This window comes from Rattus norvegicus, chromosome 12 (genome assembly GCF_021556685.1).
Source record: "Rattus norvegicus strain SHRSP/BbbUtx chromosome 12, alternate assembly SHRSP_T2T, whole genome shotgun sequence".
Taxonomy (NCBI): domain Eukaryota; kingdom Metazoa; phylum Chordata; class Mammalia; order Rodentia; family Muridae; genus Rattus; species Rattus norvegicus.
This window is the reverse complement of record NC_141545.1, coordinates 27,525,494-27,553,478: the sequence shown is the minus strand read 5'-3', so window position 1 is coordinate 27,553,478 and position 27,985 is coordinate 27,525,494. Positions and strand designations below refer to the sequence as shown.

The 27,985-nt window shown below is 52.3% G+C and overlaps 3 protein-coding genes across 7 annotated transcripts; 2 read left to right on the top strand and 1 right to left on the bottom strand.

The window, feature by feature from the left end:
- The first annotated feature begins 522 nt into the window (after positions 1-522).
- Positions 523-6,078, top strand: Polr2j (RNA polymerase II subunit J). Its single transcript, NM_001105921.1, has 4 exons — positions 523-627; positions 3,164-3,253; positions 4,994-5,168; positions 5,721-6,078. Exons 1-4 carry the CDS (start codon positions 575-577, stop codon positions 5,754-5,756), a joined length of 354 nt encoding a protein of 117 aa, NP_001099391.1. The 5' UTR covers positions 523-574; the 3' UTR covers positions 5,757-6,078.
- Positions 6,038-19,075, bottom strand: Lrwd1 (leucine-rich repeats and WD repeat domain containing 1). 5 transcript variants are annotated; one of them, NM_001013981.2, is given in 15 exon segments: positions 6,038-6,283; positions 6,378-6,490; positions 6,579-6,734; positions 6,867-6,958; positions 12,986-13,126; positions 13,217-13,289; positions 13,765-13,972; positions 14,211-14,320; positions 15,093-15,207; positions 15,287-15,406; positions 15,819-15,923; positions 16,196-16,336; positions 16,847-16,963; positions 17,381-17,615; positions 18,877-19,075. In NM_001013981.2, coding segments are annotated over 15 exon segments (1,947 nt in total). In that variant the 5' UTR covers positions 18,957-19,075; the 3' UTR covers positions 6,038-6,142.
- Positions 19,076-19,162: 87 nt separating this feature from the next.
- Alkbh4 (alkB homolog 4, lysine demethylase) lies at positions 19,163-25,088 on the top strand. Its single transcript, NM_001105920.1, is given in 3 exon segments — positions 19,163-19,304; positions 22,560-22,757; positions 23,626-25,088. Coding segments are annotated over 3 exon segments (906 nt in total). The 5' UTR covers positions 19,163-19,184; the 3' UTR covers positions 24,214-25,088.
- Positions 25,089-27,985: the final 2,897 nt, after the last annotated feature.

Sequence of the window (27,985 nt, the reverse complement as noted above, 5' to 3'; positions counted from 1 at the left end):
CATATACGTGCCCACACAGACATGCAAATAAAAATCTTTAAAAACAGGAAAAATAAAAAAGACTGCCACAGAGACTGCTGAAAAATGGCGAGGTGCAAAGCTTTCATCGTGTTTTTAGTTTATCTGTGTGCTCAAGAGAGGATGCACTGGCATCCTCAAACTCCTCCCCAACCTTTACACACCTTCCTGTTCCCCTGGTCCTCATCTAGAAGGCTTCATAAGGACGCTAGTGTCGGCCCACCCGGGGGTCCTGCAGCGGCAGCCACTGGGACTCCTATTCCCATTCAGTCGGTGAAACGGAGACAGTAACAAGTGGTATAAGTCCCGGCGCTGGAGTATGCGCCAAGACACTCAGACAGGGCTTCTAGACTGACGCATGCCCACAGCTCGCAGTCTCCTGGGCCTTGCCCGCGCCTGCGTAAGGTCATCCGGCCCGCCAGGGGGCGCAGGGCCAGGTGCTTACTCTGAATGGCTGAGGCTGAGGCTGAGTAACCCGGAAGTGGTCGCGCTCCGGGGTTCTGTGGGCGGAAGGCGGCTGCGGGTTGGTGTCTGGGAGTGAGAGCGCCTTGCTAGGATGAACGCCCCTCCGGCCTTCGAGTCGTTCTTGCTCTTCGAGGGCGAGAAGAAGTAAGTGGAGACCGGCTGAGGCGGGGACGGTTGTATAGGAGCCTGCCGGCCGTCAGCTTCAGCAAAGCGCCGAGTTGCTCCTGCCTGGGGAAACCGAGGCGGGCTTTGCTTTGAGCATTCTGTTCTGCTCAGTGCGTGTCTGCCCAACTTCAGGCAGTGGTGCGAAGCATTTGCGAATGCATGCATTTTTTGCAGTGGGAAACTGAGGCTTTGGGACATTGACTTGCTCCAGACACTTGGCTCATGATGGCAGCTGTGAAAGGACAAAGACACAGTTCCTTACACTCCTCATGTCTGTATCAGCCAATCAATAAATAATGAAACTCCCCAAGGAGATTTTCCGAGTTTGTCTGAACAGTGTACAGTGTACACTGCAGACCTGTAACTGACACTTTGTATTCCCTAAAGACTTTTTTTTTTTAAATTATTTTATCTGAGTACACTGTTGCTCTCTTCAGACACACCAGAAGAGGGCACAGATCCCATTACAGATGATTGTGAGCCACCCTGTGGTTGCTGGGAATTGAACTCAGGACCCATGGAAGAGCAGTCAGTGCTCTTAACCACTGAGCCATCTCTCCTGCCCCCTAAGAGATTTCTATGCAGGGGTTTTTGTTTTACATTTGATAGCTACTTCAGCCTTCTTGAGAGCTGAGAGCCCTGTTGTTATCCCATCGGCATGAGCATTTGGCCATGTCTGGAAGCGGTTCTGGTTGTCCTGAGTGGGTTGCTATTGGCAGCCGGCGGGTAGAGGCAACAGATGCTGTTAGCGACCCTAGATGTAGTAGACAGCCTCTCAGAAAAGGAGGATTGGGTCCAAAATGCCTGTGACCCGGGCTGGCAGGATGGCTAGGGTACAGCGCCCACAGGCAAACCTGATGACCTGATGACCCTGGGACCACTATGGTACAAGGAGAGAGCTGACGATCACAGGCTGTCCTCTTATAGGAGCGTGGACAAAGGAAAGAAATATTTGTGTACTGAGTTTGAAAAATTCTGCTTTAGAAAAAAGCAGTAATCCTTAGCTGAGTGGTGAATTTTTTTTTTCTTTTTTTCGGAGCTGGGGACCGAACCCAGGACCTTGCGCTTGCTAGGCAAGTGCTCTACCGCTGAGCTAAATCCCCAACCCCTGAGTGGTGAATTTTAACCCACTTTTAATCCCAGTACTTGGGAGACAGAGGCAAGAGGATCGAGGCCAGCCTGGTCTACAGATCAAAGTTACAGGACAGTCAGAGCCACACAGAGAAATGCCGTCTCAAAAAAAAAAAAAAAACCAACAAAAACAAAACCTGCTTAAGTAACTGCTCCCTGGTGTATAGATAGGAGGCCAGCACAGGGCAGATGTGTTTTCTTGTTTGCTTTTGTCATTTGGGGATTGAACATAGGGTCTGCCCCATGCTAGGTTGGTGCTCTATGCTAAGCTATATTCCAGCTCCACCCCCTACCCCCAACCCCATTTTACAGTTTTTGATCGGTTCGGGAGATGGCTCAGTGGGTAAAACATTTACTGAGGACTTGTGTGTAGATCCCCAGAAGTCGTATAAAAACTGCTGAGTTCGGGGTTGGGGATTTAGCTCAGTGGTAGAGCGCTTACCTAGGAAGCGCAAGGCCCTGGGTTCGGTCCCCAGCTCCGAAAAAAAGAACCAAACAAAAAACAAACAAAAAAAAAAAACTGCTGAGTTCTGCTTCCAGTGTTCCTCCAAGGACATGGGAAGTGGTTACAGGAGGGTCAGCTAGCATGGTTTATCCCCATGGCAAATGAGACCCTAGCCTAAGCAAAGAGAAAAGCCAGGACGACGGCTGAGGTTTTTCTTTATCCTCCTGCCTTAGCCTCCCAGGTTGCTGGATTACTGGTCTTATCTACCAGGCAGGCCAACTTTGTTTGAATGTTGGGAATGGTAGAGCTGAGAGACCCAGAGGCTTATACATGGGAGGAAAATGGTCGGCTATTGAACCATGCCAGAGCTCTTGCAGGGTCCTTAATGGGTGAGCAGACTGAAAACGGCTTCCAAGAGCTAGACCTATAGCTCAGTGGTTGAGGGCTCTGCCTATCATGCTCAAAACCCAAGGTTCAATTCCCAGTAGCACTGGGTCTAGTGGAGCTTGGACTTGCAGAATGATGGATGTGGGCCTGCCTTGATTGTTAGGGGTTAAGTGTCTCCTGACACCCCCTGCCCCCAAGTCAGGGTTCTCTGTGTAGCCCTGGCTGTCCTGGAACTCACTCTGTAGACCAGGCTGGCCTCTGACTCAGAGACCCACCTGCCTCTGCCTCCTAGACGCTGGGATCAAAGGTGGGCACCACCACTGCCAGCTGGTTCTTGTCTTCTTAGTAAGAACTTAGTCAAGAGCTAGTTTAAGGGAACTGTTCGTCAGCGCATACGTTGGGAAGGGCCAGGTACCTTAATTTCTGAGGTAGTGGGAACAGCCCAACTGCAGGTTCAAGAATGTCTGAGCACAAATGGGGACATTGTGATGCTCAGGGCCAGTATCCCAAGGCTGGATGTGGGCTTGAGCTGTTGCCTCTGTCTCTTTCCAGAATCACCATTAACAAGGACACCAAGGTGCCCAACGCTTGCTTGTTCACCATCAACAAAGAAGACCACACTCTGGGGAACATCATTAAATCGTAAGTCTCCCCCCACACTGGGTGAGTACCACACTCTGCCAGTACCACCAGGGCTCTGTAGGCTGAGCACATGTCCTGCAAATGTCTTCCACTCTCCTCTGTGCTCCAGTAAATCAACCTGGCCTCACAGGTCTGTCCACAGAAGGCTGTTCCTGTGTTGGCTTCTGACACAGGGGCTTGTGTAGTGTAGGCTGGCCTCAGACTGTGTAACAGAGGACGACCTGATTGTGGACTCCTTTCCTCCTCGCCACTGCCTTCCAAGTGCTGGGATCCCAGCTGCCTGCTGGCTGGCCTGCGTGTGTGGTGTACAACTGCAGCGAGCCCCAGCAATTGCCTCTTGGTCTTTTGGTTCAGATCAAGTCAGGGAGCTCTAGCAAAGCAGGGTTTCATTTTAGTGGGCATTAAGAGGCAGCATTAATGCCAGCAAGTGTTGGTGTTGTGGAACACACCCTTAGTTCCTGCCCTCGGGAGGCAGAGGCAGGTGGAGCCTATAAAGTTCAAGGCTAGCCTGGTCTACATAGTGAGCTCCAGCACAGCCAAGAGAAACTCTGAAAAAAGATAAAGAGGCCAGCAGAGGCATCTGCGCTGATGGTGGTTGCAACTCTTCTTTAGCCTCCATCTTTTGTCTGAGGCAGGATTTCTCTGTGTAGACCAAGGCTGGACTCAAAGTCAGATCTGCCTGCCTCTGCTCCGAGTGCTGTGTGCAATTAAAGGCGCGCGCCACCGCTGCCGGGCTAGCCTCCAACTTTTTAAAACTTATTTTGTGTTTTTTCCTTATGTGATTGCCAGTGCCCTCTATGGTACTGAATTCCCTCCAACAGCAATTATAGACGGCTCCCATGGGACGTGGGTGCTGGAGACTGAACTTAGATCCTCTGTAAGAGTCGTAAGTTTAAAAAGAGGGAAAAAAAAGCCTTGTTCCTGACTGCTTTGCCTTGTTAACCGGCTATGCTTGTCACCCGTGAAGGCCAGAAGGCATCAGGTCCTCCAGAGCCGGATGCTTGTCAGGTGCCGTGGAGCGAAGGCTCTTCTCTAGCTCAGCCTGCAGCCTAGGAAAGGTCTGTGTATGCAAGTGTCTGAGCTAAAGAGGATGTCGGCAGCCATGAGCCGCTTGCTTAGGCTCTGTACAAGGGCAGTAGGTGCTCCACCGCTGAGCCATCTCTCCAGTCCAGTCTGCCACTCGTGTTTGGGGGTCCTAGGGGGTGGATCACCTGGGACTGGGTGAGAGGTGAGCCACCCACTACGTGGGTCCTGGCAGAGCAGCCAGTACTCTTACCCACTGAGCCATCTCCAGCCCCCACTTCCACAACTCTTCACAAGGTTGGCTGGGCCTGCTTGCTGTACCTAGGGATGGGGCCGTTGGTTTAGGTGAGGCCTGCAGACACGGTCATGGGTTCTCAACTAATGTGGTTCCCAGACAGGGTCCTTCACCCTTGTAGACACAAGGTTCCCATATGGTCTTGGGTCCCTGTAACTTGATTTTCCCCACTCTAGTGCCTGGAGGGACCTCAGGCCTCATGAATGTTAGGCAAGTTACTCTACCATGGCGCTCCATCCCCAGCCGTGTCTTAAGACGGGCTCACTTAGCGGCCTAGGCTGGCCTTGAACTCCCAGTCCTCTGAGCTGCCAGAATGAGGGCCTGCACCACTCACTTATTCCCAACTGCGCGTGGGGGGCCCTTGGTCAGCACGGCTGCCAGGTTTGACCTCCCTCCCTCACTGTGAACTCCGCGTTTCTCAGGCAGCTGTTGAAGGACCCGCAGGTGCTGTTTGCCGGCTACAAAGTCCCTCACCCCTTGGAGCACAAGATCATCATTCGTGTGCAGACCACCCCAGACTACAGCCCCCAGGAGGCTTTCACCAATGCCATCACAGACCTCATCAGTGAGCTCTCCCTCCTGGAGGAGCGATTCCGGGTGAGGAGCAGGGGTTAGGCGGACACTGGTGGGCTGCTGCTGTGGCTGTGCGTTATGCTGTGTCATTTAGTAGTGGAGCTGCCCCAGCACTTAGAATCCCCGTGACATGTATGCTGGGGCGTAGCTTGGTTTCATGTTTACCTAGCACCATCAAGGCCTTGGGTACAATCCCTAGCACCCCGGGGTGGGGTGTGGGGTGGGGGCTGTCCCTGTGCCACTGGCTACTCTGGCTCATAAGGCCCAAGGACTCCAAGCCCTTGTCTAGTAGCCTAGCCATTCTTCCCAGGGTAGGAATGACAGTTTAGTCAGGTGCCCTCAGTGTAAGGTAAGCCACACTTTTTGATGCTTCACCCAATTGGGTGTGTCCCACACGGCTCCATCCCCGGCCCTCCGCAAGCAGATGCCACAGAGCAGGGTGGGTGAAGTCTGCTGAGGTATCTGGAGCCCCTGGTCTGCCTCCTGCTATGTCCTCTGGACCAGAGTCTTGGTGCCCTGCAGTCCCGATACACTAGGGTGATTCCAGCATAGTCACTGCCTTTGTCCTCCATCAAGGTGGCCATCAAGGACAAGCAAGAAGGAATTGAGTAGCAGCTGAAAGAAGCTCAGTGGCTGTAAGGCTGGTGCGTGTATCTGCCCTTCTCCGTCCACCACGATGGCGACAGCCACTCTCAGCTCTCCAGCTGGGCACAGGACACTGTCCCATTCTGTACATAGACTGTTATTTTCCTAATAAAGTACAGCAAAAGAGGGGCTGTGCGGCATGTGGCCTGTCACTGAGACCCAAACCACAGGCTGGGCAGAACCTGGGACTGCTGGGCCTGCCTGAGTTAAGCAAGGTAGGAGCCCCAGTGGAGCCTGTGTGACTGCACTCACTTCCGACAGTAGAATTTAATAAAAAATACTCACTGGTACAAACCCCTCTAGCACTAGGCCCAAGCTAATAAGCCATGTCCTGACACACTGCCTTGGGCGGGCTAGCATGTCTTCCAGATGGACACGATGTTGGAGTCCGTCAGAGCAGTGAGGTAGGTGAAGGCTGCATTGGCCACGACTGTGTTTACCATGGTCTTGGTCACTGGTTGGCCCAATGCTACTGGCTGAGGCCACTTCAGGATCTTAGGAGGGAAAAAGCAAATGCTAGGCTCCTGCCTATCCCACAGCAGCCAAGGGGTAACCAGGGTCTGCAGGGAGCCAACGTCACAGCAGTACCTGTGTTGGGGGCTGCAGAGTTGTTTCAAGTGGAGGTGGCTGCTTCAGTAGGTGTTCAACATCGTAGATCCACACACTGCCTTCCTCGTCTCCACACAGCACGAGGTTTTTGTCTGCCAGGACGAGCGGGAGCCTGAGATGGGGCCGGGCGAGGGCAGGGGCGGGGGCAGGAAGGGAGTGTAACGGGGTGGGCAGGCTCACCAGGACAGGTGCTCAGTGAGAAGTAGGCCAGGCTGGTGGGTGACCACTGCAGCTGGGCCAGGATGACTACAGGCAACACCGACTGGCTGCCCCGGCTTGCCCATGTCTGGCTCCAGCTCCACAGGTAGATGGTGCCCTGTCCACTCCCTTTGGAGGCTGCAGGGAGAGGGGACATGAGCCCAGGCTGACTGTGTGCCCAAGCGGGCTGTCAGTATAACCTCCCTAACAGGCGCCTCAGTACCCTCAGAGCTGGGCCCCAGCCCAGGGGTCCCAGCTACGTTCACTCACCCACCACATCTTCGTTCACAAATGCCAGCCCATCCACTCTTTGTCCCGACACCTCGGAGTCCCCAGAGAAGACGAAATTCACCTCACACACCCTGTAGAAGACACTATCCTTACCCAGGCGCTAACAGCTACCACCTCACCCAAGAAGCTGTGGTCCTGCTTGGGGCTTGGTTTTTGGCCCAGGGAGCTTTAGCTTTGTCTTAAAGGGAGTCACAGGGATGGGAACATAGGGTCAGCAGGGGCTGGACATCCAGGGCTATAGGCCAGGAAGTGCTTTCAGTGCCCCTCCCCCCAGACCAAGGACAGAAGAGCTGTGTGAAGGGCGGGGCTCACTGGTGTTGGTCATTCACTCTACTCAAGCTTTCCCTGCCACAGGTCCCTTCCCTCTATAAACCTTCAAGGCACAAAAGTGGCCAGGCCTCACTGTACAAGAAAAAAAATCCCACCAATCCCCAACACCCAGGAAACACCCATCCCCAACCCTATATAAACCCTGTGTTCTGCCCAGTTCTCTGCTGCTTCTGGCCTCAGCAGAGGCAGCCACCCCCACCCCCTCGAGTTTCCCTCCCAGCTAATCTCTTGTGTGAGGTTTGTGGTGTGGTGTGAATAAGAGATTTGCTGGCAACACCGAGGAGATGGGCATAAAGCAGCAGTAGCTGAGCTCAGGAGAGAGTGGAGGAGAGGAAACTAACCATGGGGAAGATAAAGTAATTTAATGGGTTAAATAAGTTATAAGCTAGTCGGGGAATGAGCCAAAGCTTGAGGCCTAGCCATTTACTAAAGTCTCAGAGTTGTCCTTCCAGGAGGAGAGGTAGAAAAAGGAAAATAATTGTTTTTTACAGAGACAAAAAACAAGAATACGTGACAGCAGCTCAGACCTCAGCAGCCAAAGCAAAAGCCCAGGCTCCCAGGCTCTCTGGCCCCCATAGCCCGAGAACCTCCATGACCCTGCTTCACATGTGATCAGGACGGTCTCTGGGCCCAGGCCTGTCTGAACCCTCATAAACCACCTGGTCCATGTCCAAGGTGCCATCAAGAAGGTTACTGGGGTTTTTACTGCCCCATGTCCCTCATGGTATGAGGACATCAAGCCCAGACCACCCTTCAGCTGACCTCCTTGATCTGGCTATGGATGACTGAAGGGCCCCGAGCTCTCCTGTCCTGACCACCACCATCTTTGACAGGGAGCCTTAGGGGGTCATCACGGTATCAGAGTGATGACCACTCTCCTTCCTTCTGGACACCAAGTTACTTGAATTCTGTCCTTCTTAGGGATAGCTGGCTACTTACACTCTTGGACTCCATTTTGCTCTCTTCTTGACTGCCCCCTACATAAGGCAGCCCTTGGACCCTCATATGAACCCTTGGGGTACCCACTACCAAGCCATTTCGTAGCTCTAACAGGCCTTCCTCCAGGATCCTGCCCTACATTGTTCTGGACTTAACCTGCACCTTTCTCTGTTACTGAAAAGGAGAGAGATTCCCTCAGGGTCCTGGGTCACCAGCTTGGACTTTCCTTTGCACTCACGGCATCCTGATCAAAAAATTAGACCATGCTACCCAAGGATGGGCACCTTGTCTGCAGGCTCCAGCCGCAGCTGAACAACCTGTATGTGAATCAAAGAGGTTAACCTTTGGTTCACCTATCACTGTCTTCTCTCCTCACCACCTGCCCCAGCTCCAGACATACAAGGCTCTCCAAACACTACCCCTCCCGAGTTCTCTCTCCTCTCTCTTCAGGTAGCACTGGTAGAGGATGCAACACTTGCCTTTCAGCCATGCCCACCTCTTACCATATCAGATCTTCTCCCCTGACCAATCTCGAAATTCTCCCCATCTCATTCTTGCATTGAGACCCTCAAAGAATGACTGTTTTACCCTATTCACACAGCACCACAGGCTACCTACACATGGCACACAGATGGCAAGTTGCTTCCTGCACAAAGAGGTAGGAGAAGCAAGATATGTTGTTTCAGACAGCATAGTGGCTGAAACATAGGCCTTCCTGCACGAACCATAGACCAGCAGCTGAGTTAACGCTCTTACACCTTTCGACTAGCAAAGGGTAATCCCTAAGCCTTTATACAGACTCAAGGATGCTCCTCACATCCGCTTGTCACATCCTCACATCCGCTTGTTCACATCCTCACATCCGCTTGTCACATCCTCACATCCGCTTGTCACATCCTCACATCCGCTTGTCACATCCTCACATCCGCTTGTTCACATCCTCACATCCGCTTGTCACATCCTCACATCCGCTTGTCACATGCAGCTATTTGGAAGGGGCACAGACTGCTACAGCTAAAGGAGAGATCATAACCAATTCAGACCAGAGGCCTCCCATCTTTCCACGGCCATAGGACCTGTCCACTGCCGACCATACCAAGAGCACAATTCTGATGTCCCCAAGGGAAATAACTGAGTTGGGAAGGCGGCTCGAGCTGCGGCCCCTGGAAGCCCCAGTCCTTGTACATGGCCAGAGGGCACTCACTCTACAATCCACATCTCACCTCATAGCCAAGCTTTGTCTCACTCCCCAACACTCACTCATAGTCTACCTCGGAGGATCTAAAAACTATAGTTTTCTAAAAACTATAACTCTTTCTTGTAAAATCTGCCAAACTCAGAACCTCACCTCTGGACTTCAGGGTTTTCCTTTCCCCACACATCAAGCCAGAGAGTCCCTGCTTGGGTCAGACTAACAACTTGACCTCGCCCACATGCCCATGGTTTAGACGTTTCAGATGCATTTTGGACCTGAAGGACACATTCTCAGGATGGGGAGAGGATTCCCCAGCGCTAATAAAAGATTACAGTTTCTGGTCTCCCTGGGAGATCATGCCTCATTTCAGAGCTCCAACCTCCCTTTAGATATGATCCTAATATTACTTCTCAAACTTTTAGCTAAAGCCTTTAACATCCTGTGGCATTTCCGTATCCCCGGTCATACCTAGTCTTCAGGCAATGAAACAATCACTCTCTCAAAAACATTCTTATCGGGGGCTGGGGATTTAGCTCAGTGGTAGAGCGCTTACCTAGGAAGCACAAGGCCCTGGGTTCGGTCCCCAGCTCCGAAAAAAAAGAACCAAAAAAAAAAAAAAAAACATTCTTATCAAACTCTCCCAAAAGCTTCATACAGATTGGTCTCTCAAGAACCCTTGCCAATCCGTCACTGGGTTTGTAGCGTCACGGCATGATAACAGAATGGCCCAAGTCATCCCCTTTCTTGCACTCCTGGGCATAATTGCTGGCATCACCACTGGATTTGCAAGGCTGACTCCCTCCTGGCTATTTACCACAGACTTTCCTCTCAGTTCATCCAGGATCTCCAACTGGTGGCTCCAACCATCCTTATCCTCCAGGGTCAAACAGACTCACAGGCTACCATAATGTTACAAAGTCAGTGAGGATTATTAGATTTACTAACAGCAGGGAGAGGTGGGTGGTCTTTGTCTCTTTCTCAGGAAGGAATCTTGTTTCTATGCCAAGAGTCAAGTACTGACAACTTGAAACAATATCCAAAGATATCAGAAACAGCTTGATGCCTCTGGGCCAAGAGTTCACTGACAGACCAGTATGGAACCCTTCCTAACCCCTCTTCCTTCCTTTTCTTAATCCTACTAATTGCACCCTGCCTCATAAACTTTCTTCAACAACAGATACGAAAGATTTCTAACCAGACTTTTCTTTTTCCTTTTTTGTTTTTAAAGGTTTATTTATTCATTATATATAAGTACACTGTAGCTGTCTTCAAACACACCAGAAGAGGGCATTAGATCTCATTACAGATGGTTGTGAGCCACCATGTGGTTGCTGGAATTTGAACTCAGGACCTCTGGAAGAGCAGTCGGTGCCCTTAACCACTGAGCCATCTCTCCAGCCCCTAACCAGACTTTTCATTAGCTGCTATTGCAGGATTATTGGCCTCAAGCTACTGAGCCAGAGATCTGCAACAGATTAACCCTGGTGTGAAGACCACATTTTTTCCAATGACCTCAGTGTCCCTAATCATCAGGATGTAGTCTAACGAACCCCTACTCCCACCCGTTTATCAATAGTAAATTAAAAAAAGGGGGGGGGGAGGGTGATGTTGACTATTCAGGCCTTTCTCTGCTGTGGATTCCTTTTGTATACTTTGAAAACTTTGACAGTCTTCAAGTCAGGAAAGAGGCCAGATCTACCCCCCCCCTCCCAAACTGAGGAGGTCTCCGCAAACTGAGGAGGTCTCCCCAAACTGAGGAGGTCTCCCCAAACTGAGGAGGTCCAGGCCCTGTCCCCAGATTTCCCTAGCCCTGGATTTCCAAAGGTTTTAATGATCAGGCTACATGATCCCTCCAACCCCAGGCCTCCTGGGAAAGCTCCACCTGTGGCCCGATGTCCCTCCCCCTGCACCCCCCACCCCCCCCAAACCCCATACAAAACCCGTGCTCTGCCCAGTTCTCTGTGCTTCTGACCACCATTCTAGGGTTTTCCTCTCCCATTAAATCTCCTTTGTGAAGAAGCCACAGCCAGGATATCTTGCCCAACAGTGGTAACACTTTCCCATGAGCAGAGCTCTTGCTGGGGAACCCCCCTCCCCTTGCAGAGCACAACTGTTACAGGTTTGCTGAGGAAACCAGCTGCAGCCTGAGCATAGATGTTACACGTGCACCGAGGAAACTCTTCCAGCAGCTGGAGCAGAGCTTCTGCAGGGGAGGCCTTTCCCTTCTAAGCTGCAACACTTACAACTGGCGAGAGTGCTGTGCAAGCTGTGCTCTGAATCTAACCTCCAGAACCCACATAAAGGTGGAAAGAGAAGCAGCTCCAGGAAGTCCTCTAACCTCCACCTGTACACACACCACACCCCCCATACACACACGTCAAACAAAACCAAAACCTGTCTACACAGTGAGGTCCAGGCCAGCCAGGGCTACATACACAATGAGTCCTTGGCTCAAAAAAGCTGGGTGTAGCCCCATCTGGGAAGACATGGGCCTGCCACTACAGAGGCATCCTGGCCATCTGCCCAGAGGACCGACGTGGGCTAGGGCACATCCGAGAGGATGGAGCAGGTGAGACCACAAGGCACGGAGAGTGCATGGGATCTGGAGAGGGGAGGTAGCCAGAACAAAACAAAACAAAACAAACCCCAAACCCCAGGGACAATGGGCGAGGAGGGAAACCTATGTCCACCAAGCGGCTGGATGCCCACGCCTGCCCTACTTCTACTGACCCCCTAGAAGCAATTATTCCTGTTGGCATCCTGGAATCCTTTTGGGGGCTGTTCCTTATGCTGAGAACCCTACTGACACAAGGTACGCAGGAGTACTTGGTAAGACACCCTAGGGAATGGTGAGATGGCTCAGAAGGTAAGGGTGCTTGCTGCCAAGATTGACGACCAGAGTTCAATCCCTGGGACCCACGTAGCACAGTTTGGAGGGGAGAGTCAACTACTACCTGTTGTCCTCTGAGCTCTGCATGCATGCTATGGCATGAGTGCCCTGCTACACAAACCAGTGTAACAAACTTCACTTTGCAGAATGGAACTTGAACCTCACACTGCTGTGTGAGACTGGTCTCAGAGAAAGCATACTAAGGAGGATAGACTGAAGGCAGCAGGTGTCCCTGGATGTTTTTGTTCTTCCTAATGTAGCCATATTGAATGCAATTTGCTAAATGAGTGCTGGGTAGGAGGCAGAGGTAGGTGGACCTGAGTTCGAGGCCACTGCACCTGGTTTATGCGGCTCTGGGAGCTTCGTGCACGGCTCAGCCCTCTACAGACTGAGCTACAACCTCAGCCCTCATATTTAATGTTAAGCCCCCTAGCCCCCACCCCATGGGCCGGACCCCCATGCTGAGCTGCCTGAGGACTTTCCACATGGACAGATGAGCCACTAAAGTTTGTCACCAAAGCTTCTCCCTGGGTACATCCTGTCTCCACAACCCTCACTGAGCGCTGGGATGGTCATCATTTGCCCCTTCCTCACAGACATGGCCATCATACAGGGTGGTGAGAACAGCCCCTGAACACAGCTTCTGGGGCAGCCATGGCACAGTACTGTGGTGCCGAGTGTCCACGTGCACACAGCCCGGCCAGCTTTGGGGCCCAGCTTTGCAGGCACCCCCTGCATCCTTACCTTTGCTTCTGGGGCTGGTCTAGCCGAACATCCCAGCAGCCGCAGCCTCCCTCACAGCCAGCCAGCAGGAAGCTGTCCGGGCAGGTGGCAACAGGACAGAGGCGCAAAGGGACGGAACTGCAGTTGAGCGTGAGGAGCTGGCTGCCAACGTGAAAGGAAAGCTGTGAGTCATGGGCCATGACCTTCACCCCCCAGCAGTGTTCCCCTCTCCAGCCCAGTCCACGGCCTCACCTAGCCTGGAACTTGTAGTCGTGGTTGGGTACCCCAATGTCCCAGAGGATGATCCGTTTGTCATAAGAGGCAGCTGGGGAGGGGGTGGAGGAGAGAGGCAGCCCTGAGGAAATGCCATCTCCTCTTGCAGATTGCGACTGTGGGTCCCGCAACCAGCTTATCAGAGGCAGAAACGGCAGACTGTGGCTAGGATAAGAACTCATGGGCCCACAATCCCCATAGTCCTGCCTGAGCCTCGTGTACAGCTTCATAGCCATCTCGAGAGCACATCTGTCACCTCTGTTGGGCTCACCATACCCACGGGGCAGGGTTAAATCCCCTGGTCCTAGGCAGGGACACAGAGGAGCCCAAGTTGCTAGGAAACTCCGAGGCCACTAGCATGCTAGAAATAAAGCTAGGATGGAGATCCTGGTTGGCCAAGAAGCTACCTCACTTCTGAGTAGTGCATCCTGGGCCCGACATCCGAGTCCTTCCACCTCAGAAGGGACCCTAAGGTCACCAGGCAGAAAGACTATAGTGCTGGGAGAGCCCAGAGCTGAGGGTCTTACTGAAGAGGTGAGTCTCATGGGTGGGGCTGAAGCAGAGGGTGGCGATGGCCTTCTTATGGGCCCTGATGACGCTGCAGCAGAAGCCCGCACGCACATGGAGCAGCCGCACGGTGCCCCGAAGGCCTGCAGCTGCCAGCATGTTCCAGCGCTTCTTGTGGCCTGCCTGGGTGACCACCGTCAGGGCTGTCCAGGCCACCGAGAAGAACTCCTGAGGAGGGTGGAAGGAAGAAAAGGGTCAAGAGCAGAGAACGGGAACCAACCTGCAGGCAGGGCTGGTCAACAAAGAAAAGCTCCCAGGAGGGCTGAGCGCTGCTGGGAGCCCCGAGTGAGGAGCTGGGGTACCTGAGACTCTGGGTTCCATCCCCACCAAAACAAAGTCAGAGGAAACACGCAGCCCAACAAGGACCTCCAGCCTCTTCAGGGAGGGAGCCCTGGCACCCACTCACCTCGCCCGGAACCTTGTATTTATGGAGCACGAGGCCTGTCTGGCAGTCTATCACGCAAACAGCTTCTCCGCCACATGTGGCCACGGTCTGGGACGTGGCCCCCGAGTGTCCTGTTTTATGGGATCAGCCACATAAACATCTTTTTTTATAAAGCTCCTCTCCACTGTCCTCCTTTCTGGCTTTTTTTTTTTTTTTTTTTTTTTTGGTTCTTTTTTTCGGAGCTGGGGACCAAACCCAGGGCCTTGTGCTTCCTAGGCAAGCGCTCTACCACTGAGCTAAATCCCCAACCCCCCATTCTGGCTTCCTTGCCTCTCAACCATTATTATGATTATGATTATTAAATTTCTTGTGTGGCACAGGGAATAGAAGCCAGGGCCTCACACATGATAGGCAAGGCTCCTACCACTATACTAAATCCACAGCCTTCTTTTTAACCGTAAAAAAACAATAGTGGGGTTGGGGATTTAGCTCAGTGGTAGAGCGCTTGCCTAGCAAGCGCAAGGCCCTGGGTTCGGTCCTCAGCTACAAAAAAACAAAACAAAACAAAACAAAACAAAACAAAACAATAGTAATTATGTGGTTATGTACCTGTGTCATGATGGGGGATGTGTGCGCATATCAGCGCAGACGCCATACAGGCTGGCAGAGGGCATCGAATCCCCTGGAGGTGGCATGACTGGAAGTTGTGCACTGCCCATGGCAGATGCTAGGAACCAACCTATTCCGTCCTTTACAAGAGCAGCAAGCACTCTGGCCCAGGCAGCCTTCCCCAGCCCTTTCTATCTTGAGGTTATCTCATTGAGTTTCCCAGGTATCCTTCCATTCCTGCTGAGCACTACCCTGTGACCCAAACCTCCCACCGCCCACTGGCCCAGCACGCACCCTCCTCCCGGGCCGGCTCAAAGGCACAGGCCCACAGCTGGGTCTCCAGGTCCTTAGGGCTGTTGTTTCTGCTGTGGCACTGCAGGAAGTGCAGGGGCTCCAGGTGTAGGGCGGCCTGTGGGGGCATAGGTGGTCACGGTTGGCCCCTGGCCTGCTCCCTCTGCCACGCTCCCCCTGCCACCTGGAGAGCTTACCTGGCCTCCAGCAGCATCCATAGGACTGTCCTCAGTCTCGGCTGGTGGGGAGGCCCGCACTCGCTTGGTGGGAGGAAGGCTGATTTCGTCATCATCTGGACGTTTTGTTACCTTTCTGGCCTGTGGAAGGAAGTGTTCTCCAAGGGTCTAAAGGTTAAAAGGCTGAGTCACCGGCCTATGGGGCTACTGTGGAGTACAGTGAAGGTGAAGGGACTTAGGCATCCCTTTGAAGGGGACACTGTAACACTGGTTTCCCTCTTTCTCTCTTTGGTTCTTGGCTGCCACAAGATTCACAGCCCATCCCCGTAAGAGCCCACAAGATGTGCAGACTTAGAACCAAGGAACTATGGACTGAAACCGTAAACCCGAACCAACCTTTCTTCCTTGTAACCTTGTAAACCTCAGGCCTTTTGTCACAGCAAGGGAAGGCTGACTGTCATACGTGGGCATCACCTGAGTTTACATAGGGGACCTTCTGTGTTCTAGCGCAGCAGACCAGGGCCCTCACAGCCATGTGGATGGAAACACTCACCCTGAGCTTGGAGCCAACTGCTGCCTGGGGATGTTCCACTGATGCATTAGCTTCGTGGGCCTGGGCCCCACCTGAGGCCACCAGTTCCTCAGCAATCATCCGCACCTGGGTGAGGCCAGGCCACCAGCAGGCTGAGCACGGTCTCAGGTGCCCTTCCCCTTCCCAAATACCTGGTCAACAGGGAGCGTGTGCCTCTCGAGGTAGGAAATGGCCTCCTTGGGCACAAGGACTACCATCTCTGACATAGCTAACCCCGACAGTGCCCCAATCCTTCACAACCAGGGACTCTCCAGTACAACTGAGGGTCAGGCACACCAAACCCCCAGCACAATGCCTCCCCACCCCCACCCCATCCCTACCCCACCTCCATGTCATACCCGCCACTGCGTGAACTCGAAGAGAGACTCGGGCCCGTAACGCACATCCCTGACTGCGGACCTCATGAAGTCGGCCTGCACTTTGTCGGCTTCCTCCTCAGGGTTCACAGTGGCTATGAACTTCTGCCAGAGGGCTGTGACCTGCCGTAAGAGGGACCAGAAGAGGCCCAGTGCGGCCTGGGTCTTCTGGCTACACACAGTACCTCCACCCTATTTCCTCCTGACCACACAGTATAATGACTACGCTACCTTCTAGAAACTTCTGTGGGCAAGACCTCTTATTTTGCTACCAGCCTAAACTGAAGTCACGTGACTTGAAACCAGTTTGGTTCAACTGGGCATGGTGGTGATGACAAACTTGGGAGACTGAGGCAGAGGAATCCTGGGACATCTGGGCTACATAAGCAAGACCCTGTGTCCAAAAAAACAGCTCACTGCAGAGTCTAGCCTCCCTGGTGTCCCGCTGTGCTTGCTGGAAACCTTCGTGACAGGGTCTCCAAACAGGAAGAAAAAAAAAACCAGACTCAACACTTCAGACTTGAGGCTGTCTGGGCCAGGATCTCTGTCACACACCTCCAAAAATCTACTTCTGTCCCCCTCAATACCCAACTGATATGACCAAGGACCCCACCCCCACCTCATCATCCTTACCCTGTTGGTCAGCTCCCGATCTAGGCTCTCTACCTGTGAGCAGGTGGAGGCCGTGTCCTTGCCATTGACCTTACGCAGCTTGGGCAGGAGAAAGGAGACTTTGAGGTTGTCACTGACCTAACAGAAGGAGAGAAGGGAAAGCCAGGAGTAATGACCAATGCCATTAATCTCAACGTTCGGAAGTTTGATGCTGGTCTAGGTTACAAAGCAAGATTCTTTGCCTCAAACAAACAAAACAACAAAAACCCAAATGGGGTGGGCATGTTGCTCAGACTGCTTTGCCTAGCAAGCGCGAGGCCCCAAGTCTGATTCCTAGCACTGCATAAACCGTGCCTTGGTGGAACATGGTCAAAACTCAGGAGGCAGGAGGATCAGGAGTTCCAGGCAATTCATGGATCCACAGTTAATTTGAAACCAGCTTGTGCTACATGAGACCCTGTCTCGAAACCAAATAAAAGAAAGAGTGAAGTCTGTGTCTGCCTCACAGAATCCTGGTCCTAAGCATCCTGCTGATAGAACCCTCCCTCCTCTCACCGTCAGGAAAGGGTTGCCTTCCAGACTGAGCTCCTCAAGTTCCGGGAACTGGTGCAAGGTGGTGACGTCCCCTAGCTGGTTGTTGGTACAGCGAAGGATTCGCAGATGGGACAGGCCTAGGTTAGCAGGCAATGTTTCCAGCAAGTTGTTAGAGAGGTCAAGTTCCTTCAGCTTCTTCAGGCGTCCCAGGAGATTGGGATCCAAGTGTTCTGAGAGCAGCTCCAGCCCTGACAGACTGGGATGAGAGCAGAGATCGAGAGAGCTCAGGGGGAGGGCCAGACACTCCCACTGATCATCACCCCTTCTGTCCCAGAGGAATTTCCACCAAGAAAGTTCTTGTGCAAGTATGGGCTTATTTATTTATTTTTTTCAGACTTGGCTATCCTGAACTATGTAGACTAGGCTGGCCTCAAAACGTTCATTGTGTAGTCCAGGAAAGCCTTGAACTTAGTCTCCTGCCTCTACCCACGTGCTAGAAGGACAGGCATGTGCCACCCCTTGGGAGCCGTTCAGGCGTTGGTAGGGATGGAACCCTTTGGACACTCAGGCTTTGTGCATGTCTAGTAAGCAATGTACCACTGAACTGTGCTAACAATTCTAGCCTTCTCGCTTTCTAAATTACGTTTCTATTTACTATAGAGTGTCTGTGTATCTCTCTCTCTCTCTCTCTCTCTGTGTGTGTGTGTGTGTGTGTGTGTGTGTGTGTGTGTGTGTGTGTGTGAATGGGCACAGTCTAAAGTGTGAGTAAGTAGGTCAGGTTTCCAGTGGGGTTCTCTCTTTCCACTGTCTGGGTCCAAGGGACTGAACTCAGGCTTGGTGACAGGCACCTTTACTTGCTGGATCATTTCTGTGGCCCGCCTTCCCTCCCTTAAAGAATCCTTTATTGCTGGGCATGGTGGTACAAGCCTTTAATCCCAGCACTTAAGAGGCAGAGGCAGGGGAATCGCTGTGAGTTCGAGGCCAGCCTGGTCTTCAAAGCCAGTTTCAGGACAACCAGGGCTTTTACACAGACAAATCCTGTCTCGAAATTTTAAAAAGAAGAGGTTTTTTTTTTTTTTTTTCCTTTTGAGACAGGGTCTCATACCACAGCCCAGGCTAGCTGCCAACGCATGACGTTAGTCTTGCGCCCGGCCGTCGAATACCAGATCACATAACGACTTTAGAACCCGAGGTTTCCAAGTTCCTTGATTGCTTTTACTCGGTCCTGCTGGCCCCTTCCGAGCAGGATTCTTCAACAGCTCAACAATCTTTCCACTCTACGCAAGGCTAAAGGCGTTCGCTCCAGGTTCACTGGACGCCGGGATGTGGCTGCTAATCTCCCGCATCTCCGTTAGGCGCGAGATAGAGATTCGACTAGGGCCCGAACCCCAGATAACAGAATAACCGGGACAGAAGGAGGGGAGAGAGGAGTCTGAGTCTTGCATTCCGCCCACTAAACCACCGGGGCGGGAAAGAACTCCACGCCTCCGATCCGCTTCAACCCGGTCTGCTCTTACTTCAGACTCTGAATCTTCCCCAGCCTGTCGGTCTTGGGTCGCCCACGTTGCAGGAGCAGCTGCGGCGTGAGAGGAGCCATGGGTGGTCGAGGGCTCAACCGAACCCACGCCTCCACGAAGTCTGGTCACTAAGGCCGGATGCTGGGGAGCCCAGGAGGTGGCGCACAACAAACCCTTTGAGAGTCCAGGGGACCGGAAGGAAGCAGAACGCCAGCCGTACTCCCTAACCCCTGCTTCTGCGTGCGAGGACTACAACTCCCAGAGGCCCCGGTGCCTTGGGCCTGCGCCCTAGCTGCTCCGAGGGTGCAATGGCGGCGGTAGCGGCTGAAGTTTCTCATTTGCAGGAGTGCGGCTGTAAAGGTATCCGGACCTGTCTCATCTGCGAGAGACAACGCCAGAGGGACCCGCCCTGGCAGATCTCCCTTCAGGTACGAACTGGGAAAAGTCATACCCAGGAAATCTATTCATCTTAATGGGAAACTGAGGCCAAGGGATCAAAACCTCGCGGTAAAGGAGTTGGTTGAAGCGCTTATTATGTTCAATATTCACAAAACCCAAAAGGTGGAGGCTTCCCAAGTGTCATCAATTGATGGAGGGAAGGGCGGGGAAATGCTGATGCACGACGAGATCCCTGCATTTGAAAGGCCGAGAGGCAGGAAAGTCAGAAGTTGAAGCCAACCTCAGCCACACAGCAGGTTTAAGAGTTGCCTTGGAAGTAGGGAAGCAGCCGTAACACATCACCTCTATGACTTTGCTGGGGGGCAGTAGCAAATAACTTGGAGTTAATACCTGGAAGTCTTTGTGCTTCGGGAGCACAAAGGAGTCCGCATGGAAATGGTAGGGATTGGCTGTTTGTATTGGAAATTCTGATGAAAGCCAGAGAAGAAAGACAGGCAGGGAGTGAGCGACTTAAGACAGCACAGACTTTGGTTTGGGGGAAATTATTTTTCGGGGGAAAACAAACCTATAAGAATCAGCTTTACAGCCGGCTAGTGGTGATGCATCCAGAGGCAGGCGGATCTCTGTGAGTTCCAGGCCTGCCTGATCTACGTAGGGAGTTCCAGGAAAGCCGGTCTTGAAAAACAAAAACAAATCTGTCTTACAAGGTAGTAATAGGGTCAGGAGATGGGTAGGCCGGGAAGGATGTTAAAATGTTTCCCTTTTAGCCCTCTGTTGACCTTGGCTAACACCTTGCACGGAAATGGGCAATGAATGAATGAAAAGTAACCATTTGAATGGCTCTGGCAGCCCTGTAGCAAGTTGCTGGGGTGCATAGCCAGGGGAATGCTTGAGTAGAGGCCTGGGATAGGGGCTGTGCGTGACTGAGAGGTGACACTTAAGAGATCAAAGGGGCCTGAGCACAGAAGGCCTGGTGCATTTGCTGCACAGGTATTAGAAGGACGCATGGTGGGGTTGGGGATTTAGCTCAGTGGTAGAGCACTTGCTAGGCCCTGGGTTCGGTCCCCAGCTCTGGAAGAAAAAAAAAGAAAGAAGGACACATGGTGGGGGAAGCTGGGAAGCCAGTGGGGCGTCTCTCTGTTGGCACTAAAATGCCCAACATCTTGTGGAAAATGATGTGAGGTGCCTCACCAGTAGACTGGGCACATGATCCGGTATGTTCCTGGGTCTATATGCAAAAGAAAGTTTTTTGTTGTAGTTGTTTTCTTTAGTTGGAGGCCCAAGAACCGCCCCCTACCCATATGCTAAGATTGCAAACATGTCACCACGTCTGGATCGTAGCAGCATTCAGAGTGACCAAACACCCAAGTGTTTATTATATCAGCTGGTGAACTGGCCTGTGGGAGTGCAAAGATAGCCATGCCGCAAATGTAAAACCAGACTACGCTGAATAAAAGCTTGTCTCAAAAGAACAAAGGAAAAACAGAGGCAAACGGTAAACTAATAAATGAATAAAAAAATCCTGGCTATCCATACAGTAGATACAACCTTAGAAAGGAAGGAAATTCTGGTGCGAGTTCCCATGGATTCACCTTGGAGACCTGATGCTGAAGGAAAGAAGCCAATCACTGGCTGAAGGCATGGTCTGGAGGTAGAGCCCCTGCCTAGCATCGCCCAGTGTGGGGCTCTAGAGATGGATCCACAGTTTTGTTTTGTTTTGTTTTGTTTTGTTTTGTTTCCGGAGCTGGGGACCGAACCCAGAGCCTTGTGTTTGCTAGGCAAGCGCTCTACCACTGAGCTAAATCCCCAACCTCACAGTTACAAACTCTGTTGCAGGAGACCTAAGTCTGGCTCCCATCACCCAAGTCAGGTGCATTACATCTGCCAGTCCCAGAGAGAACTGGCGCCCTCTTCTGGTCTCACAGAGCACCTGCACTCATGTGCTTTGCTGCACACAGATACAAACATAAAGATGTAATTTTAAAAAAATAAAAGAGGGGTTGGGGATTTAGCTCAGTGGTAGAGCGCTTGCCTAGCAAGCACAGGGCCCTGGGTTCGGTCCCCAGCTCCGAAAAAAAGAAAAGAAAAAAAAAAATAAAAGAACTTGAAGAATGCCCTAGTGAGGGGCTCGGGATGGGCCTTGGTGGAACATGCTAGGCCCTGGGTTCCAGGGATCTCATATAAACCCAAGCTGACCTTAAGCTCACTCTATAGTGAAAGATGACCGTGAACTCTTGGTCATCCTGCCTCTACAGGATTACACCAGGATTACAGATCTCTACCACATGAAACATGTTTTCTGCAGTGCTGGGGATGGAACCCATGGCTATACCATCTGACCTACAGCCTCAGATTTATGAGGCTCTTAAAGAATTTATTTCACTTTATTTTATATACATTGGTGTTTTGCCTGCATGTCTGTCTGTGTGAGGGTGTTGGGTCTCCTAGAACTGAAGTTACAGACAATCGTGAGCTCTCCCGGTCCTCTGGAAGAGCAGCCAGTGCTCTTACTGAGCCACCTCTCCAGGCCCTAAGATGGCCTTTCTACTACTGCATCTCTCGATCTCAGAGGAGGCAGGGACAGGGCTGAGGAAGACACACATCTGTGGTTTCCAATAAGCATTGTCCAGTGGACCACAGCCTTAGGGTTAGCCCTACTTCTCAGACTCCTGGTGCAGGCTCCTGTCCTTGTATCCTCTTGCTCCTGAGGGGTCAGGTGATACCCACAGCACCAAGAATAGTGCCCACATCCCCCAGCCTGGGGCAAATTCCTCAGAGAACAAGGATACAAATGAGAGAGTGAGAATTCCACATTTATTTCAGAGGGCTGCAGGCCTGAGGCTGGGTTCAGTCTGCGTCACTCCTGGGACCCAAGACACCTCTTCAAGTTGCTTTAGTTCCAAGAAGAGAAGAATCCCAGAAACCAGAGGCTCCGGGGGTCCAGGGCACATGGCTACTGTGGGTCTTTGCTGGTTCCAGGGTGCTGCTGTTTGGAATGTGTGTGTAGAGGCGCATGTGTGTAGGTGGAGGGCACAGGATGACCTCAGATGCCCACCTCGCTCTTTTGAGAGAGGGTCTCTCACCGGCCTGGAACTTTGCAAGAGTCCAAGCTAGGTTGCCGTTGATCTAACCTTGCCTCCCCAGCTCTGGGATTACAGGCATCGGTGACTACACCTAGCTTATTACATTTGGGTTTTAGGGGATGGAACTCAGGTCTTTGTGCTTCTTGAAAGGGAAGCATGACGCAAGCTTACCCACTCTATACCCCTCTCTGTCTCTTACAGAAAAAATGCTGTTTCCTCTACTGCCCGGACACAGGCTGGGCCATGGGGGCCGAGGGCTCTGACTTTGAGGGTTGGGCGTTCCCCTTCCCGGGAGTGACACTCACACAGGACTTTGTGACCCCGGAGGAAGAAGCCGAGATGGTGCGTCTCATGGACTGCGACCCTTGGAAGCCTTCGCAGTCCGGGAGGAGGAAGCAGGTGCGGTGACCTGAGCTGGGCTAAGGGACAGTCCCTTTGCCAGCAGCCCCTGGCTGTCTCCTGTAGCCACACCCTAGGGATTTTTGGTCACAGGGGGTATGGACTTCCTCATCCATCAGGGCTGCCCCTGTCTCTATGCAGCCACCTCATTGGTGAAGGGATGCTAAGTTCTAGACAGGATCTCTATCCAGCATGGCTGCCAGAGGCCTCGGGTACCACCCGTTTTCATTGCAACTCTCACCCTCACTTCTATGTTGGGACTCCTGAGGGACCTGGTGCCCTCCTATTTCTCCCCTTCCTCATTATCTCTCCCTCACTCACCTTCCACAGTGTAGTCCGTTCCTATAGTAGCTTCAAAGGTAGCTTCACCCTTTGTTCCTGGCGTCATAGCATTGGATCAGAGTTCTGGCGACATCAGCCAGTTGGAGGGCCCTTCAAGTTTTGCCCTATGCCGGGATGGCCCCAGACGCCCACTCTGCCACTTTACCCCTGATCCTCCAGACAGACAGAGCCATGGGGCTTCCATGGGGACCTTGTCTCTTTCTCTGCCCCACCTCGTTCTCCACCTCCCCCCCCCCCCAAGAAGTCCCCACCCCACCAGGGTCTCAGACCCCAAGCTGGTCTATGAAGGTGAATTCTAATCCTCCTGCCTCCACTTCTCGAATGCTAGGACTATAGGCTCTACTATGTTGGCATTTTTTTCCTTTCCCTTCAGGACAGGGTCTCACTCTAGTCCAGCTGGCTTTGAACTCTGCAGTCTTCCCTCCTCAGCTTCCTGGGTCCTGGGATGACACTCGAACACCAGCCACGCCCAGTTTGTGGTTGGCATGGCTGAGCCACCTCTCCTTCCTTCCTGTCTCCACTCCAGGACTATGGCCCCAAAGTCAATTTTCGGAAGCAGAAGCTGAAGATGGCGGGCTTCCAGGGTCTCCCTGGCTTTAGCCAGAAGGTAGTCCAGAGAATGGGCCTTTACCCGGGGCTGGAGGACTTCCAGCCTGTGGAACAGTGTAACCTGGACTACAGCCCTGAGCGGGGCTCTGCCATCGACCCCCACCTGGATGACTCCTGGCTGTGGGGCGAGCGCCTGGTGAGCCTCAACCTCCTGTCAGCCACAGTGGTGTCTATGTCCCGAGAGGCCCCCGGCAGCCTGCTGCTCTGCCCAGTCCCCTCTGTTGGACCGGATGCTTTTGAGGGCAACAGCGTGGCCCCTAGCAGGTCCGTCCCCTGCCAAGAGGTGGAGGTGGCCATCTCAGTACCCCGCCGCTCCCTGCTGGTGCTTACAGGGGCCGCCCGGCACCAGTGGACGCACGCCATCCACCGCAGACACATCAAGGCCCGCCGTGTGTGCGCCACCTTCAGGGAGCTGGCCAGTGAGTTCCTGCCTGGAGGGAAGCAGCAAGAACTGGGCCAAGAACTGCTGCGGACTGCACTGTCCTTCCAAGGGAGACCCGTGTGAATGCCTTCCATGACACAAGAGCTGTCGCTGGCTGACAGCTTGGCTCCAGCGTGACCAACCACTGGAGGGGCAAACACTGAGGTCTCCCCACAACTCAGTAAACTCACGGGGTTTTGAGACAAGTGCTCATAGAGCCCAGGCTAGCTCCAATTCTGTAGCTGAGGATGACCTTGACTTTTCTACCTCTACTTCCAAAAGCTCTGGAATTACAGACGTACACTGCCAGGCCTGGCTTTATTTTTGTTTTGTTTTGTTTCTCTTTCTGAGACAGGGTCTCTGGCCTGGACAGGTCTCAAACTCTGTATTCAGCCAAGGATGACTTTGAACTCCCAATCCTCCTGCCTCTACCTCTTGAATGCTGGGATTGCCAGCACACCGTCATATTCAGCATTTTCGGTGCTGGGATGGCAGCGCGTGTCCTGCCTACTGAGCTGTACCCCTCCTGTTGGGGTTTTTTGAGTAAAGGTGTCAGGCGGACTAGACTGGCCTGGTACTCATTGTGTAGCCTGGCTTTGAACCCCCTGATCCTCCTGCCTCAGCCTCCCAATTGCTGAGATGGCCGTGCACTGGTTAGGTTTTAGTAGGAGTCATCTGACCCCTGACGTTGCGACAGTCACACACCCTGCCTGGAACTGGTCTGCTGGGCGTGGACTGTGGCCTCTCCAGGTGACGCAGTATGTCACAGTATGGAGGGATTCAGTCTTTTATCTGGGACGAGCACGATGGCTCAGTGGCTAAAGGCGCTTGCCACCAAGCCTAATGACCTGAGCTCAGTCTCTAGAATCCACATGATGAAAGGTGTGTCCCCTGATCTCCCATGTACGTTACCACTCTGATAAAATCCATAATGAACGGAAAACTCTGGTCTCCTGTGAAATAATGATACTTCTCCTTTCCCATCTCCGTGTGAGGTAGTTGTATTGTAGACCAGGCTGTCCCTTAACTCATAAAGATCTCTTTACTTCTACTGCTGAGTAAGTGCTGGGATTAAAGCTATGAACCAATCCACACCATGCCCAATTCTCTCTCCCTCCCTCCCTCCCTCCCTCCCTCTCTCCCCTGCCCCTCTGAGATAAGCTCCCCATTTGTACTACAGGCTAGCCTCAAAATTGACTGGGCAGGTCCCCAGCATTGAGCTTAGTTTTTAAAATTACATTGACTTCCTTATTTGGTTACTTAGTTATGGAAGCATGGAATAGCTCGTGTATGGACGACAAGTGCAGGCCAAGGTGGATGGTGGAGTTGTGTGGCTGGCCTGCACGACAGCCCTGCGTCCCAAGGCTTTGGAGCTATGCACTGCACTGCCCCACCAGGAAAGGGTCACAGCCTTTTCTTTCTTGTGACACCAAGTGTTGGGAGGCTTGTGCTTCTGTGTGTGCAGATTACATACTTATGTGGGTACACGTGCATTTGCTACGTGCATGCATCTGGAGCCAGAGGTCAGCCCCTGCGGTTCATATGTATGTGGTATGCACAAGAAGGTCAGAGAACTGTTTGAGGGAGTCCAGTTCCTGCCTTCCTCATGGTGGTTCTGGGGGTTGGACTCCATTAGCCTCGGCAGCAAAGACCTTTATGCACTGAGCTACATAGATAGCCTGTCAGCCTTGTTCAGGCGCCATGCATTTTGTAAGACACGGTCTCCGAAGTACACTGGGCTGGCTAGCACCAAGCTCAGGGTCCCGCCTGTTTGTTCATCTCCAGCCCTGGAATTTACACCTGCCGCCATATCTAGCTGTGGGTTCAGGGATTCGTGCTTGCAGGGTCAGCACTCATGTCTGAGAAAAACTGTAGTGACAACTTTGGAATTTTGGTTTCTGTAGAAAACACAGATATAAGAATATATATATATATGTGTGTGTGTGTGTGTGTGTGTGTGTATGTATGTGTATATATTTAAATCCCAGGGCTGCTTCAGACTGTCCACAGCGGTTGACTGTGATTTGGCTCGTGCCCCAGCAGGGCTGTGATTTTGCCAGTGGCAGGTGGTTTCTGTGATTGTGTGACATTTGGAATTCTGGGAACTTTCCAGAGGTATGTCAATGCTAGGGCCCCAATAGAGGTGGCTATTTGTCATGGTGTGTTAAATAATTGTGTGCAAAGAAGAAATAAGAAATTAATGGGCTGGGGAGATGGCTGAGGGGTTAAGAGCACTGGCTGTTCTTCCAGAGGTCCTGAGTTCAAATCCCAGCAACCACATGGTGGCTCACAACCATCTGTCATGGGATCCGATGCCCTCTTCTGGTGTGCAACCAGAACACTATACATAGTAAATAAATAAATCTTGGAGGAGGAGGGGGAAGGGGAGGAAGAAGAAGAGGAGGGGGAGGAGGTGATGGTGGTGGCGGTGGTCGTTAGATATCCTGATGGCAAAGATCAAACTTGCCCCAAGGAACTTAACACCCAATCAGCAAGAAGAAGTAAGGATACCATCGCCCCTTTTCTGACCCCTGACTTAAGTCAGGAATCTCTTTCCTTTCCTCTCTTTCCTTTCTCCTCTCTTATCTAGTGTTAAGGAATTGGAAGGGTAGAGGAAAGAAGAAACCACAAAGTAGCTGAACACCAGCTACACTCCCCAGCCTCTGTTTTACTTTTATTTTTGAGATTATCATATTTTATTATATGTTTTGCGTTATGTATGTCAGAGCACCATGTGTGCAGTACCTACAGAGCCCACAAGAGGGCACTGGATCCCCTGGACCTGGAGTTAACAGTTGTGAGGCTCCTTGTGGGTGCTTGGATTCAAACCTGGCCCCTCTAGAAGGTCAGCCGGTGTGCAGTGCTACAGAGCCATCGCCCCAGCCCCAACAGCTCTGTTCTTCTTGACCTCTCAGAAATACTTGAGAGTTAGAGACTGTCTAGGAAGTCTGTACCAGGGTCTGAGTCACCAGCCAGGCCTGACAAGCCCTGGAAAGGCCCTGTGTGAGGCAGCTTGGTTCCCTACTGATTCAGTGAGTCTAGGACCCATCAGAATAAATAGACTCCCAGACTACGATGACTGCTGCCCCTGCATCCTTTTATGCAGAGTATAATGAGGGGCTGGGGGCATGGCTCAGTGGTAGAGCCCCTGCCTAGAATCCCCCAGTGAGGGGCTGGGGGCGTGGCTCAGTGGTTAGAACACCCTCCCCCACTTTGGCTTCAGCCTATGCTGTTTCTCACCCGGGCTGAGGTCTACATCTTAGGCTACATTTTCCTACCCTGAGCCATGTACACCTGACTCCAAGCAGCCTCTTGGCTGAAGTCCTAGAGCATGAGTGTGCTAGGGTTTCTAGTGCTGCGACAAAGCACCATGACCAAGAAGCAAGCCGGGGAGGAGAGGGTTTATTGGGCTTACACTTCCACATTGCTGTTCATCACCGAAGGAAGTCAGGACTGGAACTCATGCAGGGCAGGAACCTGGAGGCAGGAGCTGATGCAGGGGCCATGGAGGGGTGCTGCTTACTGGCTTGCTCAGCCTGCTTTCTTATAGAACCCAGGCCCACAATGGTCTGGGCCTGTCGCCCATTGGTCACTAATTGTGGGAGCACTTTACAGTTAGTGCCATGAAATTGACAGTTCCTAGGAGGTGACTGTGTCGGTAAAGTGACATGAGGACATGAATTGCCTCTTTACACTGGCATATGCTTGTCTTAGTACTGGGGAGGCAGAGACAGGAAGACCCCTGGGCTTCCTTGGTCATACAAACAGCCTAACTGGTGAATTCCCAGGCAAGTGAGATACCATGTCTCAACCAAAGTTGGTATCTGAAGAATGACACCTGAAGTTGATCTCTGGT